A 15044-nucleotide genomic window follows, 5' to 3' on the forward strand; every position below is an offset into this window, starting at 1 on the left:
CATAGTAATTAAGTAAATCTCTTTATTGTACATTTTCAAAATGTAGTCTGGTGCTTAAATTACATTCTTAAGGAAATTAAAGGATCACATCCCTACCAAATTCCATAGAGAGTTTGCTACTTAGGGTGCTCTGAGGAAATAATCTGTGACTTTCGCCAGTCCCACACTTTCAGATGTCACCAGAAACAGTGGATTCCACCACCCTTGGAAAAATTCCCTACACTTTCAATTGTTGCAGACTGAGAGCTGAAACAACTCAAGATAACATTTTGGGGGGAACTTCATCTTTCAACTATGAAATGCTTGCTAAAGCTTCCCTGGTTCAAAGAGGTATTACTTATATGACTATACTAGATACCACATGATTATGATACATAAAGTATGTAAAGGCAAATACTGATACTGCTTAAGAATAATCCTTAAGTAATACTCAAATTTTCTCCAGCAGAAATCCTCATCATCTCCACTGGTACTTTGCATTGTGCTGCTGGCAAGATATTCTTAATTTGTTTTGTTATAACAATAAAACAGTGTACATGAAAAAAAATATACATAAAGCATTAAAACAAGCATTGAAAATCAGAAAAAGATTGTGAAAATAAATTAAAAATTTTTTAAAAAAATCCTGTTTGATCCTAGCCCTGTCTCTCTACTAACTGGTCTGTGTAGTTAAAATTAGGTAGTCTTGGGAAGGGAGGGAGGTTGCTATTGTTTAAATCCTAAGTAAAAATAGAATACTGATTCGGTTCAAATGGAGGCTGTTCTTAAAGTAACTCACAGTTACAGACTCTTGCTGCCAGTCTGGATGCTTGTTATGTTAAAGCACAGTCACACAAAAATCTTTAAGGGAGACAGACCATTACAAACACCCACCTGGTAGATTTTTTAGGTGTAAGGCAACAGTAAAATACATTCTGGAAAAAAAAAAAAAAAAAGTAAGTATGGAAGACTTGTGCATGCCAAATGTGTAACCGGAATAGTTACTTGGGAAACTGGGACAGAACTGTTTGAAAGGTGTATTCACTCACTGCCAATTCTTGCCCTGGTTATAGTTATGTACTTGCAACAGCATTTCCCACAATCTCTTATTCTCCCTCCATGCAGCATCTTCCCTCCCCCACTCCCAGTTTGGCATCAGATTGTGCCAGCTCTGAACACTGCTGTGATTTACTGCTGAGTCACATAATTTCACTGCTGTCACTGAACATCATCATCACTGCCCTGATAGGAAGCAACCTTTTGGTGTGAGAAGGGAGAGAGGCTTCCAAGACGTATGCAGCGGAAAAGCTGAGTATCATATATTCTTTCAGAAAAGGCTGTCTTCCTCTTCAATGAAAGTTCCCTGGATTTGATGATCACCGGTTTGGAAATAGCACATTTAGCTGTCCCCATGATTCCTCCTCTGCTCACACACCATACCTCCAGAATGCCCAAAGGGTCAATGTTCAAAGGCAATGGGCACTAGAAGAAACTTCCGTTGTTTATCATGATGCTGTTGAAGTCTTCTGGGGTTGACAGATGCTGTTCCAGAAGGTTAATAAGATGAAGAAAGCTCTTCCAGCTGGACTATAAGAGGGATTATGTCTGAGCAGCAGATAAACAGATTATTCCAGAAACAGACACTGCTTTTTTTTAAAACTTCGTCACTCTTGTCTTACCACTCCATTCCCCCAGGCTAGAAGTGTGTGCGTTGGAGGGGTTTGTCCAGCTTTTGCATTCTCGCACCTGTTGCAGTCTTTGCCTAGTTGCAATTCAATGTAGCCCAAAGCTGGAGACACCTGAAAAATAAGAGGGAAGACTTCGGGGATTTTAGTTCTTTAAGAAAACAAAATTCTTCTTGCTTGACATAAATATTCTTATTTCCTGCATGATTGTTCTTGAAAACTGTGAATGATCAATAGACAGCATGCATTTGAAAACTGGATTAATTTTTTTTATCATTTGCCTTGCTCTCCAAGTTCAGGGAAGCAGAGGTAAGTTCGTATATTAAAGGTTTATATGAATTGACATCGTGAATACTGAAAAAAAAAAAATCAGGGTATTTTCACATTACAGAATTATTTGTCTGGCATTTCATGTTTTGATGATTCACCTAGAGTCAGTACAGTTACTGATACTGTTATAAAGAAGTTGGAAAAGGAAATGTTGGTAAGATTTATGTGTTTTCCGCAGGCTTTACAATTTCTATAAGAGATGTCATTTAGTTTTGATTCACCTGCATATGTTCTGCTATGAAAAAAATGCAATTTCAAAAACAATTATATGAAAGGAGCAAAATAGTTGAAGGAACATCTAAGTACTGACATTGTTAAAGACGGTCTGTCATTCTTGAGATGAAGAGAAAGTAGTAAAGTATGTATTTGTATATACGAGACATGACCTGAACTCTAAAAACTTTTATACAAATTCTGGAAGAAGAAACCATACTGACAAATACACAAAAAAAATAACAATTTTAGTTAGGATTACTGTAGTAATAATTGCAAAATTATTTGCAAGAAAACAGAAATACAGACAGTTCTTCTGTATTTATTACAACAGCAACTATTGCTCCTCTTAAAGATTAGAAAGTTCACAACAACAGTTAATCTTCTTGAACAACATAAAAGAAGAGATGGTGATGTGATTTTTCCCTTTTCAGCTCTGTGTCCAATATATATAGAGCCTTGGGGCACATGTTTAATTTGGGGGGAGGTTTCTCACTAAGTTTTCCATTTATGCTTTGATATTTATATAATGGAATTAAAAGCCAATATTGCAACAGCTTTATGTTTGCTCAAGTCAACGACCTCCTATTTTATGCCAGTCTCACGCATGTCAATTAAGTGCAAAGAATGTAAAATGACAAAAGAGGAGTCTCCTCAATGGTATTTAAATATTTGTTAAAGAGATGGTGTGAAACAGTCTGCTGTCAGTACTGCTTGGAAAGTTTTATTTAAACATCTTTTTTGGTCTTGCTTTTCTTTGCACAAAATTTTATTTAAAAAGCACAGTTCTTGTATCTCACTGAAATGATGTAAATCTTCTCTAGTGGACTATTACAGTATTGAAAAAATCCGTGGAAAAAAGTAATGTATTAGTTAACACTAGGTTTATATTCTGTTGTTCTTTGATTTTACTTTTTCATTCCATGCAAATAGTGTAATTTAATCATTAATGATATTTTGGAAATGTGGCCAAAAAAAAAAAAGAGTGAGCAATAGTTTATGTCTGACAAGAAGAAAAGGTATATCAAAATGCACTGCTTTTGCATTTAAGTTGCATATTCTATGGAGGAAAGAAATAGAATGAATACCAGGTAATGATGTTATCACTACAGTCCATATTTATAATTATGAACTGAGAAAGTGATAATGTAAAAAGTGGGATCACACAGTTTCATCCATTATGAATTGTGATTGTATGTTACAATACATTTCCCATAAAATACTTCATCAAAATTCTGGGAAGGTATCTTGACAGAGAGGAATAGAGAACTGTATATCATCTCCCTAAGAGATGTAGTTGAAGACTTGGAGTATAGAACATTTATCAACATTTGGGAAACAACGACGAATAATAAAATTCACATAGCATCTTGCTTTTGTAGCAGTGTTGGAATTTTCTAAATTTTGGTGGCTTTCAGAAGAGAATTTTTTTTTTTTTTTATACAAGCATGTGAATGATAATTGGAAAAATTCCTTCGCACCAGTTTTATAAAGTGCATGTGGCATATGTAAATGCATAATAATTTTTTTATTGTCAGTTAGTCATGCTATATATAATATTTTAAAACTACGTTATCTCAAACATATGCACACAAATCTCAAAAAACTTAATGCTTGTTTTAAGAACCTTCTTTACCAGAGCAGGGATGATTCCAGAACCATTAGGTACTTACAGAAAATATTTTCAAAAGTACGCAGGCTGCTTCAATCATCTGTATACTTGTATTAATCACTAACTAGTGATCCTAACATGGGTGACTTGAGGCTTTTATGGATATTCAAGTTTGCAGTAAATGTCAGCTGTGACAGACTAGGAAATAAGAGACTAAGATACAAAATACTCCCATCTTCAGAGAAATAACATAGGGCTAATAATCTCTAAATAGTTATAAGATTAATCAGTTGATTTTTTTCTTCCTCATGAACGAAACTATCTTAAATTCAAATTCCCAATTTACTCACCTCTATATTTAACAAAAAATGGGTTAAAAAAGTGGAGCTTGCTCACTAATGTCTTTTGGTCCTTCATCCCCATCCTTATTTTCGGACCAAAAGACTCCTTCTCCCAGTTATTTGGAGGTTGTCCAGGAGCACCTCAAATTCCACAGTAAACAAACAGGAAACTGTAGGGAGCAAAACGAAGACTTTACAGATAGAGTGTTTATCTTTGGCCATGACTAGTGCCAGAATCCAGGAAATGACCTCAGGACCTGAACTCAGGTCTTTGCCACTGTCCTGACACAAACTGTCTCTAACAGTAGGAATGGAAAGTGAGGGCAATAAAACCTTTGCGACAGCAAAATATCTATGTGCAAAATATAACAGTAATTTTTAATTGTTGAATTGTAAACCACTGAAAACCCAGACTAAATAGTAAAACACAGAGGAGCTCTGAACTTCCAAAAATATAACTTGATTTTAGCACTTGATACTGAGAATGTAAGGGAGTCAGCAAGCATTAAAGGCTGTTTAGTGTTATCTTTTATTCAGCAAGTAAATATCCTCTATATACTCAGTCATTCTTTAGGACACAAAGGCTTTGTGTGTGCTCTACGAAATCATTTTAATTCATTCTGACTTACCCTTTCCCGCTCGGCTGTTCCAGTTCAGCAATAAGTGTTGCAGCTCTTCATTGCTATAATTGCCCTTGAAAAAAGGGTTAACCACATTTGTGCCAAAGGGAAAGGGAAGTCAAAGAACATAAGTCTTCAAAGAAAAAGAAAAAATAAAAAAGACCTCTGTTTTTGCACTAAGATTATTTTCTATGTTTATCCATAAGAATTACCAAGTTGAAGGTAGTTTTCTAGGTTGTACTTAGAAAGAAAACTCGATTTTTTTTCCCCTTCCCAAACAAATGTGACACTGGATTATATACGAGTTTTAATCTTATCTATTTCCTAACAGCAAAACTTGAATAAAAATACTAGAATATCGTCACCGAACCTTGAAGACTAATTCCATATCCAATCACATCTATACTACAGTGATTAGTGAACTACATGTGAATGAACAGTTAGATGTGTGGAATTTTTTCTCTGAAAACACTTATGTACAAGATGATCACTATTAATAGTAAAAGATTTTCTCCCTTTACAGGACATTCATTTACAGTTTGCAATAAAGCAGCTTTACTTGGAATCTTAACCTGCTAGAAATCCATATTATTGTCTATTCTGTTCTCCATTTCTCAGCTAATTGTGGTACCCTAGTGGCATCAGCAGTGCACTGAGCAACATGGCCAACATTAAACAGATGTAGCAAACACATTTTCTTCTTCCCAGAAGGAAAACTTTGTACGCAATCTACTGCATTTTGATTCTTTAAAATAATTTAAATATACATTTTCTCCTCTGCTTTTGTACCTCTGTCCTATTCCCAGTCCCTTTGGAATTAAAATGAGTATTCTGCTTATTCTGTATTACACATATTTCCCTTTTTTATCAGAAATTAGACGTACTATCCTGCACATTCCATGCACTTTACACTTTCCAAGCCCAGCTGTGCTTCAATTTCTTTGCCTTAGGAATGTGTGATGTTGAACAACACAACACACTTCCTAAAAAGAAATATGTATCGATCTGTCTGCTTTTATATGCACATTTACTGGCATTTAGTCACTGTCAGCTGCTATTTACTGGACACTTTAGAATAGCAACATACCTGGAAAACATAAGATTAACAATCACCTGGGAGTACCCTGACACCTGCCACAGTGTAGGTGTGTTTGTATAATTGTAGTATGCCTTATCATTTTATGCAAACATACCACCATTTTTGACCTTACAATATGCCTGTCTGACAGAAATACACTATCATCCTCATTTCACAAAAGCATGAGGTCCTGAGATGTAATGCAGAAACTGAAGCCCTGACACGTAAGAGGCATTGCAGTCACAAAGCAGAATGACAGTTTAGTAGGCTGATTCTCAAAGCAACTGACAAGCCATATAGGTGTCTGCAAATCAGTAGGACACAGATTCATAGCTACATGGTTAGTTGTACTGAGGCGACCATGCTTATCTTTTCGGTGGTGAAGTTCCACTGGCTTTTAAATTTCTACTTCAGTGCAGAGCCAAAATTACCTTCTTATTGGCCACTCTGAATCTTTCAGTGCCTCTCTCAGACTTTATCCAATTGTGTACTAGCAATCTTGGTAACCCTGTTACTGGAGATACTAGTTTTAGTGAGATTGCTCCAGGTGTACCTTTCATACATATGAGTCAACACAGATCATAGAAACCTCATCAGTTTAAAATAGGAAACAGTAATGTGATTAATTTTGTGATTTTGTGGTTACTTCTAATCAAGTCCTCTTCCTTTTCTTCTTCTCCCTCAAAACCAGACCAATTTAATCTAGCTCAGAATTTGGCCATGCTTAGAGCAAGGAATTGGACAAGGTGACCTCAGTGTCCTCCCAACCTAACTTGATCTATGCAGCTTTGACACATAACTTAGTTAAGTAAGGCTAAGTGTAAGTCACTCTCCGTCAGAAAGAGATGGAGTCAATTAACCAGTTACTGTAAATTGTATTGCATGAGGAGTGCTCCTAAACTGTGAGCAAAACTGAACAGTTCCAGTTACGCAAGCCCAAGCAAAAAGACGGCACTGTGTATTCTGGTTCCTGGAAGCTTTCTCATATACCAACCACTCTAACCATCATCATCTTTGAATACACCTCAGTAAGCCCATTCTGCACTGAGACTGACTCACATAATCAAAATTCCTGAAACGTTGACATGCATGGCAAAATGTTGCTGGACCTTGAATTTATGCTGCCTCACTGACTCTCACAGAGGATTGCTGTATATCCGGAGTAAGACTGATTAGAAAACGAATAACAGAGGTGCTCAAGTGAGTGTTTAATCACTGTGGACTGGATGTATCCATCCAAGAACTACTTGAACACTTAAAGCATTTTCTTATATTTTTTGGTATAAACCATCTCAGATAATAGAACAGCCTTTCAAGTCAAATGCTTTTAAGATGGCCAAGAAAATACAAATAGATACATGTTTCATAAGTCAACATTGAAACCAGTAATTCTTCAATGTTTCTAGTCCAGGCTCCGGACCTTAAGCAGACTGTTACAGGATTCAGATGTTGGCAATGAAATTATAAATGGCCTTTGACACTCTCTATGAATTCCAGTAGCAGTGGTTAGTAGAGTCAAGGAATAATAAGGAAAATTCTTCACAAGAATTTGCACTTACTTGTTTGAAAGAGATGGTATATATTTCTGCCTTAAATGAGACATATGATGTCAAGGTAAACATGAGTTCCTTATGATATTTTTTTCAGGTAGGAAGGAAACGTGTCAAAATCACATGTGCTGACTCACAAAGCTTTCAGCATGTTCAATATTTGCAGTTGTTACAGATTGTATTTGTTATGAACATGGATTCACAAAAGCAGGAGAATGTTGCCAGTGGCATATTATGTTTTCTATTCTCAACTCTAATAGCTAGATAATTCACCATAATTGGTTTTTTACAGTTAGCATAATGCAAAGACACTACAAAATTGTGTATTTAGAGAGGGAGAAAAATTATATTTGCCTGTTAGAAGGCCTAAGTATAAATTTTGATAAAATAGTTTTAAAGTATCTTCCTAGCTTGTTTTCTGGAGTTGGTTAACAACTGTGTTTCTCCATTTGGCTTAGGAAACCACACAGATTTGTGTGAGTGGAGGGGAACATCTGAACAACTAGTTTCTAAGCGTTACCTACTTGGAGAAATTAAATTCTTCATATTTACTGAAATTCCAAAGCACATTGGTTGATGACAGTGGTGATGTTTGGTACTGAAATGTAAATCCAGGTTAATTTAAAGGGTTCTGCAAATAACTGTTATCTAATGCCATCTCCTAGCTTTGACTGTGACACCATTAAAACAAAAAGGTTTTGAGTTTTTATTAAAATTTAGACATTTAATGTTTTCATTTTTATACCATACATTTCAAAATAATTTATCATTTTCATCTCCAGTTTATTTCAATGTATGTTCTGAGGTGTAGATTGTTTCACTGTGACCAAACATTCAGTATTTTTAACATAAGGATAACAACAAGAACATATCACATAATGACTCATGGGAACTTTCAGTTGAGAACTATGTTAACAGTAACTAAATTCTTCATCTTTCATAAATGTTTAAAAGAGTATGATTACGCATTCTTGCCAAGAAGCAAGATTTATGAAAACCCACCACTTCCCTTAGTTCTCAAGAAGGAAAATCCCTTGGTAGAGATCTAATTCAAAACAAGAATATAGTCTTTAGAAGGCTGAAAATTACAGAACTTACCTTTAAAGCAGGAGCCCAGAGCTCCTCTCCTGTGTCACAGAGAGCTTGAACACAGCTTGTGAACATGTGCAGGAGATGTTTTGTCATGCTGAATCCAAGCAAGAGGTACAGGGATCAGGTGTGTTTTGTCTTCGGTACAAAGTCCCCACTGCACAGGCAGGGCCTAGCACCTCCCTGACATGTAAGTCTTGCATAACACAAGATATCAGTAGTTACATTAAAGGTTCCATAATGCTGGGTGTGTAGACACCAGCTTTGTGGTACTTGTGCTGAAAGTTTGCTGGTGAACATTGGTCAAGTGAACACAGGGTCTTCCAAGCTGGAGGCCTTGACCTGGCCCCCATAGCTCGTCACTACAGTTAGATACCCAGGCCTCATTCCACACAAAATGTTACTGTTTAGTAACATGTAAGAATGGCATTCACACAGACCATCATACCAAACAGGCCTTACCAAGTTCATCATTGACAATATTTAGTTTTGAGGAATAAAAATTAATTATTTTTAATATAAATGTCTTATCCATTTTCCTCTCCTTAAGAACACAGGCATTCTCCTGTAGCAAATGTTCAAACTTTGATGAATATTTGGTGATGTTCATTCATCCTAGTGGGTACTGCCCACTTACCCAGCTAGGTGGACTAAACCTGAAGAAGTGAGATCCAAACTGAGCTCTCTCCTGTGCCTCAACTACGCCAGTTAGCTCTCAGATAAGACCCACCACCCACCAGGATGCAATAATTCTTGGATCCAAGTCCCCTCAATTCCTCTCAAAGTTCTTTCATTGTGTGCATTCAAAATAGTTTAATATATTGGAGCCAAAGATCAGTACAAGCAAGATATATAATCTTGTGTATAAGAGAACAGAGCTCTCAGAAACAGGACCTGAGCAGAATGAATATTAGTATTAATTTTTCTATTATGGGATTCCATTTTCTCAGATTTTAGAGCTGTGAGCCTTCACAGCTGTGAAAACAAGCTTGAAAATGTAATTCAAACACAGTCAGAGCTACAGTGTCTGACAAAGAACTGGCAGCAAGCAGCCATGAACATCAGCATGAGTACAAAGAGAGGGCCTCTATTGGACATCTGCAAGGGAAGATAGAAGTTGTTGCATGATTCTCTGAGAGAAGATAGGTGCTGGTCCTAGTACTTATATGCAGGATCTAGGCTGCATTTGATGATAACACCATGACACATCTCAATCAATCTGTCCCCGGTCATCAAAGCCCCTTCAATCCAGTCAGACCCTTCCCATGCAACTGGCACTGTGGCATAAAAAAGATGAAAAAGCGGATATAAGAAGATGACATGTCATGGGCACCTTCTCTGTCACTGGGAAGTGCCATTAGAATTCAGCATACACTCTGCTGTCATGATGGGAGCAGAATGACTCTAAGGAGCCCAGGATGTTACCTCTATTTGTATATTGTGTTCCCATCTAGTGTTTACACTGATCATCCCTTTCAGAGATCTCAGGATCAACTTTCCATAACTAGTCATCCCTGGTTTTGGTACTGCTTAAATTACCAACACAGGGGCTGTTGGCCCTGCTGTATATTTAGTTGGATCACAACAACATATTTATAGGATTTTTGTTGAACTAACCCTCAGATAAGCTTTCCTCTTGTCCTATTTCAGCAGTTCCACTTAAATAACCATTGTCTTTTAATTAGTAATTATTCTACTGTGAAGGCAATATGTCTCATTTATCAGTCAAGCATTCCTCTTTATCCTAAGAACATCCACTTATTTTTGCACTAATTTGCTTTTTCATACATGTCAAACCTTGTGATGGTTTTAATGATGAATTATTAAGACTTCAAAAGTTTTGTCTTGATGTCACCTTGATTTTTGCTGCTGAAACCTTTAGTTATCATTCTTTTAAATCTCCTCGTTGTATCCAATGACATCCTGATTTTCTAAGGTCAAATCAAACTAGAAGTTACTTCCAAATTAATGCTGTAGGTAAATGTTCCTACACTGAGATTGCCTACATTGCTGAAAAAAACCCCAACCCACACCAAAACTGCAGGCCTCCCAAAAGTGACAGTATTAACAGTTAGAAATGAATAAAGCTGTATAAAAATGCATCCAATAGTTACATATAAAAAGAAAAAGTATGAATATAAGCTTCTTGCTCCTGTGTTTATAAAAGTAAGTAAAAGGAAATCCTGCCAATCAATTACCTGAATGGCTTCAATTTTTTTTTTCTAGAATCCAGTTAAATAACAATATACTTTTCTTTTTTAATAATGCAGATGGTTAAAAATATATAGGAACTCTCACCTTTGAAATGTATTTCTCCTGTTTTTCTTTTTTAAGGGAGGCTATAAATTTGATAACGCAGGTTTCAAGAGACAGAGGGTAGAGACCTGGTCTAATTCTCAGGTTTTCAGATTTTTCATTTGAGAAATCGATACTGTTTATCTGCCTGAAAAAACCTGAAGAACAGTACTATGGGCCTGAGAGATCTGTATGGTCATCAAAGCACTTTTGATTATGTCCCATACAAAAAAGATTGTAATATCATACCTTAAAAATCACTTTATCATGTTTTGAAAATCTTTTGTTATATTTGTCTAAGTTCGGTACCAAAGGAACTCCAAATGTTAATAATGGCTGACAGTGACTCTGTAGATCACCATGCTAAAACTACCTTAACTTTTTTCCTCAAATATGCCACCTGGAAAATGGGGACAATTATGCAAATTCTTTCAGGTGAGAATAAGGAAGGAGACTTACAATTTTATTTAAGGCACCCTGGAAATGAAGCTAACGCACAGTAAAAAGTTACCAAATTTTGACAAATATCTACTCTTCTGCCCTAGAACCATCAAAGAAAACTAAAAATCTTAGGCATACCTTCTAAAGGTAAAACTGAGACAGTCACCTTTGTGAAAGAACAGAGTCAAATAAAAAAGTCAAATTGTGCAGGGTAAGCACTAAATACGTTAACTGCTTATGTTTGGTTAAGAGAATAAGAGCAAAAATATTTACAAAAATGGCTTCTTTTAAAAATAGTAAACTAACCTGATATTATTGGGATTTTATACACAATCAATAATGTACCCTGTAAAATTTGAACCACTCCAATTTCATAATAGAATAGGTCTATTTAGATTTTATTTCAACCCAGGAAACTGAAAGCCAAGCATCTACAAAGTTCTAGATGGAGGCATACCATAGTAAAGCACACAGCTGAACCATCTGGCATTCTTAGGTTAAAATGTCTCAGTTCAGAATTTCCACAGTAACAAGGGAAACCCCAGGTCTGAAGTATTAGGGAAAAATAATATTTGTTCCAAAAGACAGAGTTTTTTCCACTCATATTCAGTAAATATTAGGAAATAAGTATTGGACAATCATGTGGAGTTGATGCTTCCTTCAACTCAAATTTTGCTTAATTTTAGTAAAAGTGATTTCAAGAACTGATGATAACAAAAGTTGTTCTAGTAAGAGAAATTTACTAAACACAAAATATAAAGAGAATTTTTTTAAAAAGTTGAAGTTGAAGGGAAAGAATGGAAAAGAGAATAAGTTTACACCGACCCTGAATATGCTAGCAGAACAGGGATAACTGGAAACAAATAATGTATGGTCATGTTCTCAGAATGAAAAACACAAACAGTGATCCTAACACAGAATGTGAAATCATTATAACAATCATTAGAGAATCATCTCCTTTGTCAGTCTTATGAATAGTATAATTCTTAATTCAAGTTAATGACTAAGGGCTAAATCCTAGGGAAGAAGCAAATCCTTCAAGATAGACCTCTGCTCCATAGAAAAGCTATGAAGGAGCTTAGTGACAAAATCCTCTGCCACAGTTGGTCAGATTGCCTGAGCATCTGGGCCATTGTAGTTAATACAGCTTTTAAAAGGTAATAGACTTACATCTCACTACTTTCCATGTAGATTTTTGATATTTTCTTCTAGAGCATTTCAGGGGTCACCTTCAAGATTTTTTTCCACTCTCACCCCATACATCATCCAACTAATTCAGTGTCCCCAGTAATCTGGTATTTGGCTGCTTGTGGTTTCTGATGGATCCAGAGCTATATGTTCACAGGAGAAATTCCTTTTCTGCAGCTTATGGTTCAAGATCTGACACTACTGTGGAAAAAGTATTTCCATTTAATTTAACAACAAACATTACATGACTGCATCATCATTTTAAATTGCCCTGAAAAAATTAGGCTGCCTACACTGTCTCTGGCATGCTTTACAAGGCAATAACAATCACCTGTTGCCTTCCTTGCACAATTTCCCAGCTTTCATATAATATTCATCAGAATCAAGCAGTGAACTTTTTCCGTATTGGAGTACCACCTACCTCGTAATATACATGTCATTATTATGATTTCTCCACAGTAAGCATTGGGTGTTCATTTTAAAGTTAAATAAGAACTGAGACATATATGTATATACCTATGTATATCTATACTGATGTATCTGGTAGAACTTCTCCCATCCTTATTTCAGGTACTATTCTTTCTGTAACAGGGCGATTTTCAATTATTATTCTCTTATCATTTATCTGCCTACTTTTCTTTAAACATTTAATAAACACAGCTCCAAAATGTCAAGATAATGTGTTTTTAACCTTTATTTTCTCTTGATTTGCCTAAGAACATGATAATTAGTGTTTGTTACATGCAATATGACATTTCTTCTTTCTTCAGCAAACTGATGATTTTTTACTCTTTTTTTTGATAGTATTGCTCTCACTGAATATGTTCCTTTTGAACTATAGTATTTCCTTTTATTCTTCTTTTATAATTTTTTAAACCATTCTTCAAAACAAGTTTTTCAGTTGATTTGTCATCATTCATGTACATAAATACCACACGATCTTACATTATCTGCCTTTAAGTTTTCCAATTATCTACATATTTTATACTTTTCTTTCAAAGCAGTTCTTTCAAAACATCTTTTATACTGTCTAGATTTTTTTTTCATCTGTAATGACTGTATCAGTTGTATGAAATGTAATGAAAAAAAGTATTTCCAAATTAATTTTAACATCTTTATTACTATGTAAGCACAATTTTGGAATATAATCTAAAAGATACTAATGGTTCCTGTCACATGTTCCCACAAAATGCCATATTTCAGCTTATTTAAATGTGCTATTTTCATCATTAATATTTTTACATTGAATTTAGCTGCTATATCACATAATACTGTATCATATATACTTAGGAAGTGCAGCGAAGTGAGTCCTGAATTTCTGTGTGACTTTTAAGATGAGGGTTCCTATACTTGAGTCTATTTTGACATCCTAGAAACATTTCCACTTTTCATAACTGAGTAACTCCATAAGGAAAACAAGCCTAGATCTTCAGTTCCAACTCACTGGTTTAATTTTTTCTACTGTAGCTGTTCCACTTTTCCAGGAATAGTTAAAGATCTATCAAGATACAATGCCAGAGCATTCACAATACCTGTCATCTAGTGACAAAGAAACAATCACAGTCTGTTCTGATTAATTCTTCAGCTTATGTGAGGGAAGGAGAGACTGCACTGTGGAGTGAAAGAGGGAGACTGGAAACAACTCTTTCTTTCCTCAAAGAGAAACTACTGTTCAGCTTTTGAAAGAAATTGTTTCAGGGTCCAGTTCTTGGGCCGGGTTCAAGACTATGAACCTGATGTGAAGGGAGATGTGCCTTGAAGCCCAAAGGAAAGATCAGAATATCTTAAAAGGGAGCAGATTCAAGGTAAAACTATTTCTCATTTTGTTTATCTGCTAACATAGATAATTTTTTACACTTCAAGCTGATACAGATATGCTTTACTTTCCCAAGCTCTAGACCGTTACTTATCACTGTACTGTAAATTTCCCTACAGGCTGATAAGCTCACAGTGAGGTGCTGTAGCATGAAGTTCAAGCAACTAAGTGTCCTTTGGTGGATCTAACCCAAAGTCATTTTTTAAAACAAGATTTGGGGCTTCTGAAACTTCTATCCTGTGTGTCCTACGGTCATGAGTTGAGATATAAGGAAATTAGTTACCAGGCCTCTTGAGTGTGATCACAGGATGTTTCTCCTCAGCACATTAATTCAGTCAGGGCACTGACATCAATAATATGTTCCAAAAAGAACTCTTAGGTTCATGCCTATTTTCCAAACATTATCTTGCATTGGATAACCCCTGCCTATGCAATGTTTGTTTATGTACATGCATATTTTTTATCTTTTCCAGAAATCCCTAATAAAATAAACCGTGGTGAAGCCAAACATCTTGCAGATGCCTCAGGGTCAGACAAAACAGAAAGAACAACAAAGAGGTCCAGAGTATCAACCATAAGGCGGATATTTGACATGGCAAAACATCGAACAAAGAGGTCACCCTTTTTCTCAACTGGTGTGAAAGTCTGCCCACAAGAATCAGTGAAGCAGATTTTAGCCAGTCACCAAGCTTACTACAGACTAAGAGGTAAAAATATGATTACAGCATGCACTTCCTCCTTGAAAGTATTTCTTTTAATTGAGGAAATACAAAAATTTCCAGAATCTTGTTCTTTAGACATGGTGTG

General features: G+C 35.7%; 1 protein-coding gene across 1 annotated transcript in view; it reads left to right on the forward strand.

Annotated features, from left to right (window-relative positions):
- The first annotated feature begins 1680 nt into the window (after nt 1-1680).
- Nucleotides 1681-15044, forward strand: part of IMPG1 (interphotoreceptor matrix proteoglycan 1) — a 62759-nt gene continuing 49395 nt past the window's right edge. The window contains exons 1-2 of the mRNA XM_071806846.1: nt 1681-1973; nt 14711-14944. Of these exons, the coding sequence (XP_071662947.1) occupies nt 1907-1973; nt 14711-14944 (301 nt within the window). The 5' untranslated portion in view covers nt 1681-1906. The remainder of the gene's footprint in view (nt 1974-14710; nt 14945-15044) is intronic.

This window comes from Patagioenas fasciata, chromosome 3, assembly GCF_037038585.1.
Source record: "Patagioenas fasciata isolate bPatFas1 chromosome 3, bPatFas1.hap1, whole genome shotgun sequence".
Classification (NCBI taxonomy): domain Eukaryota; kingdom Metazoa; phylum Chordata; class Aves; order Columbiformes; family Columbidae; genus Patagioenas; species Patagioenas fasciata.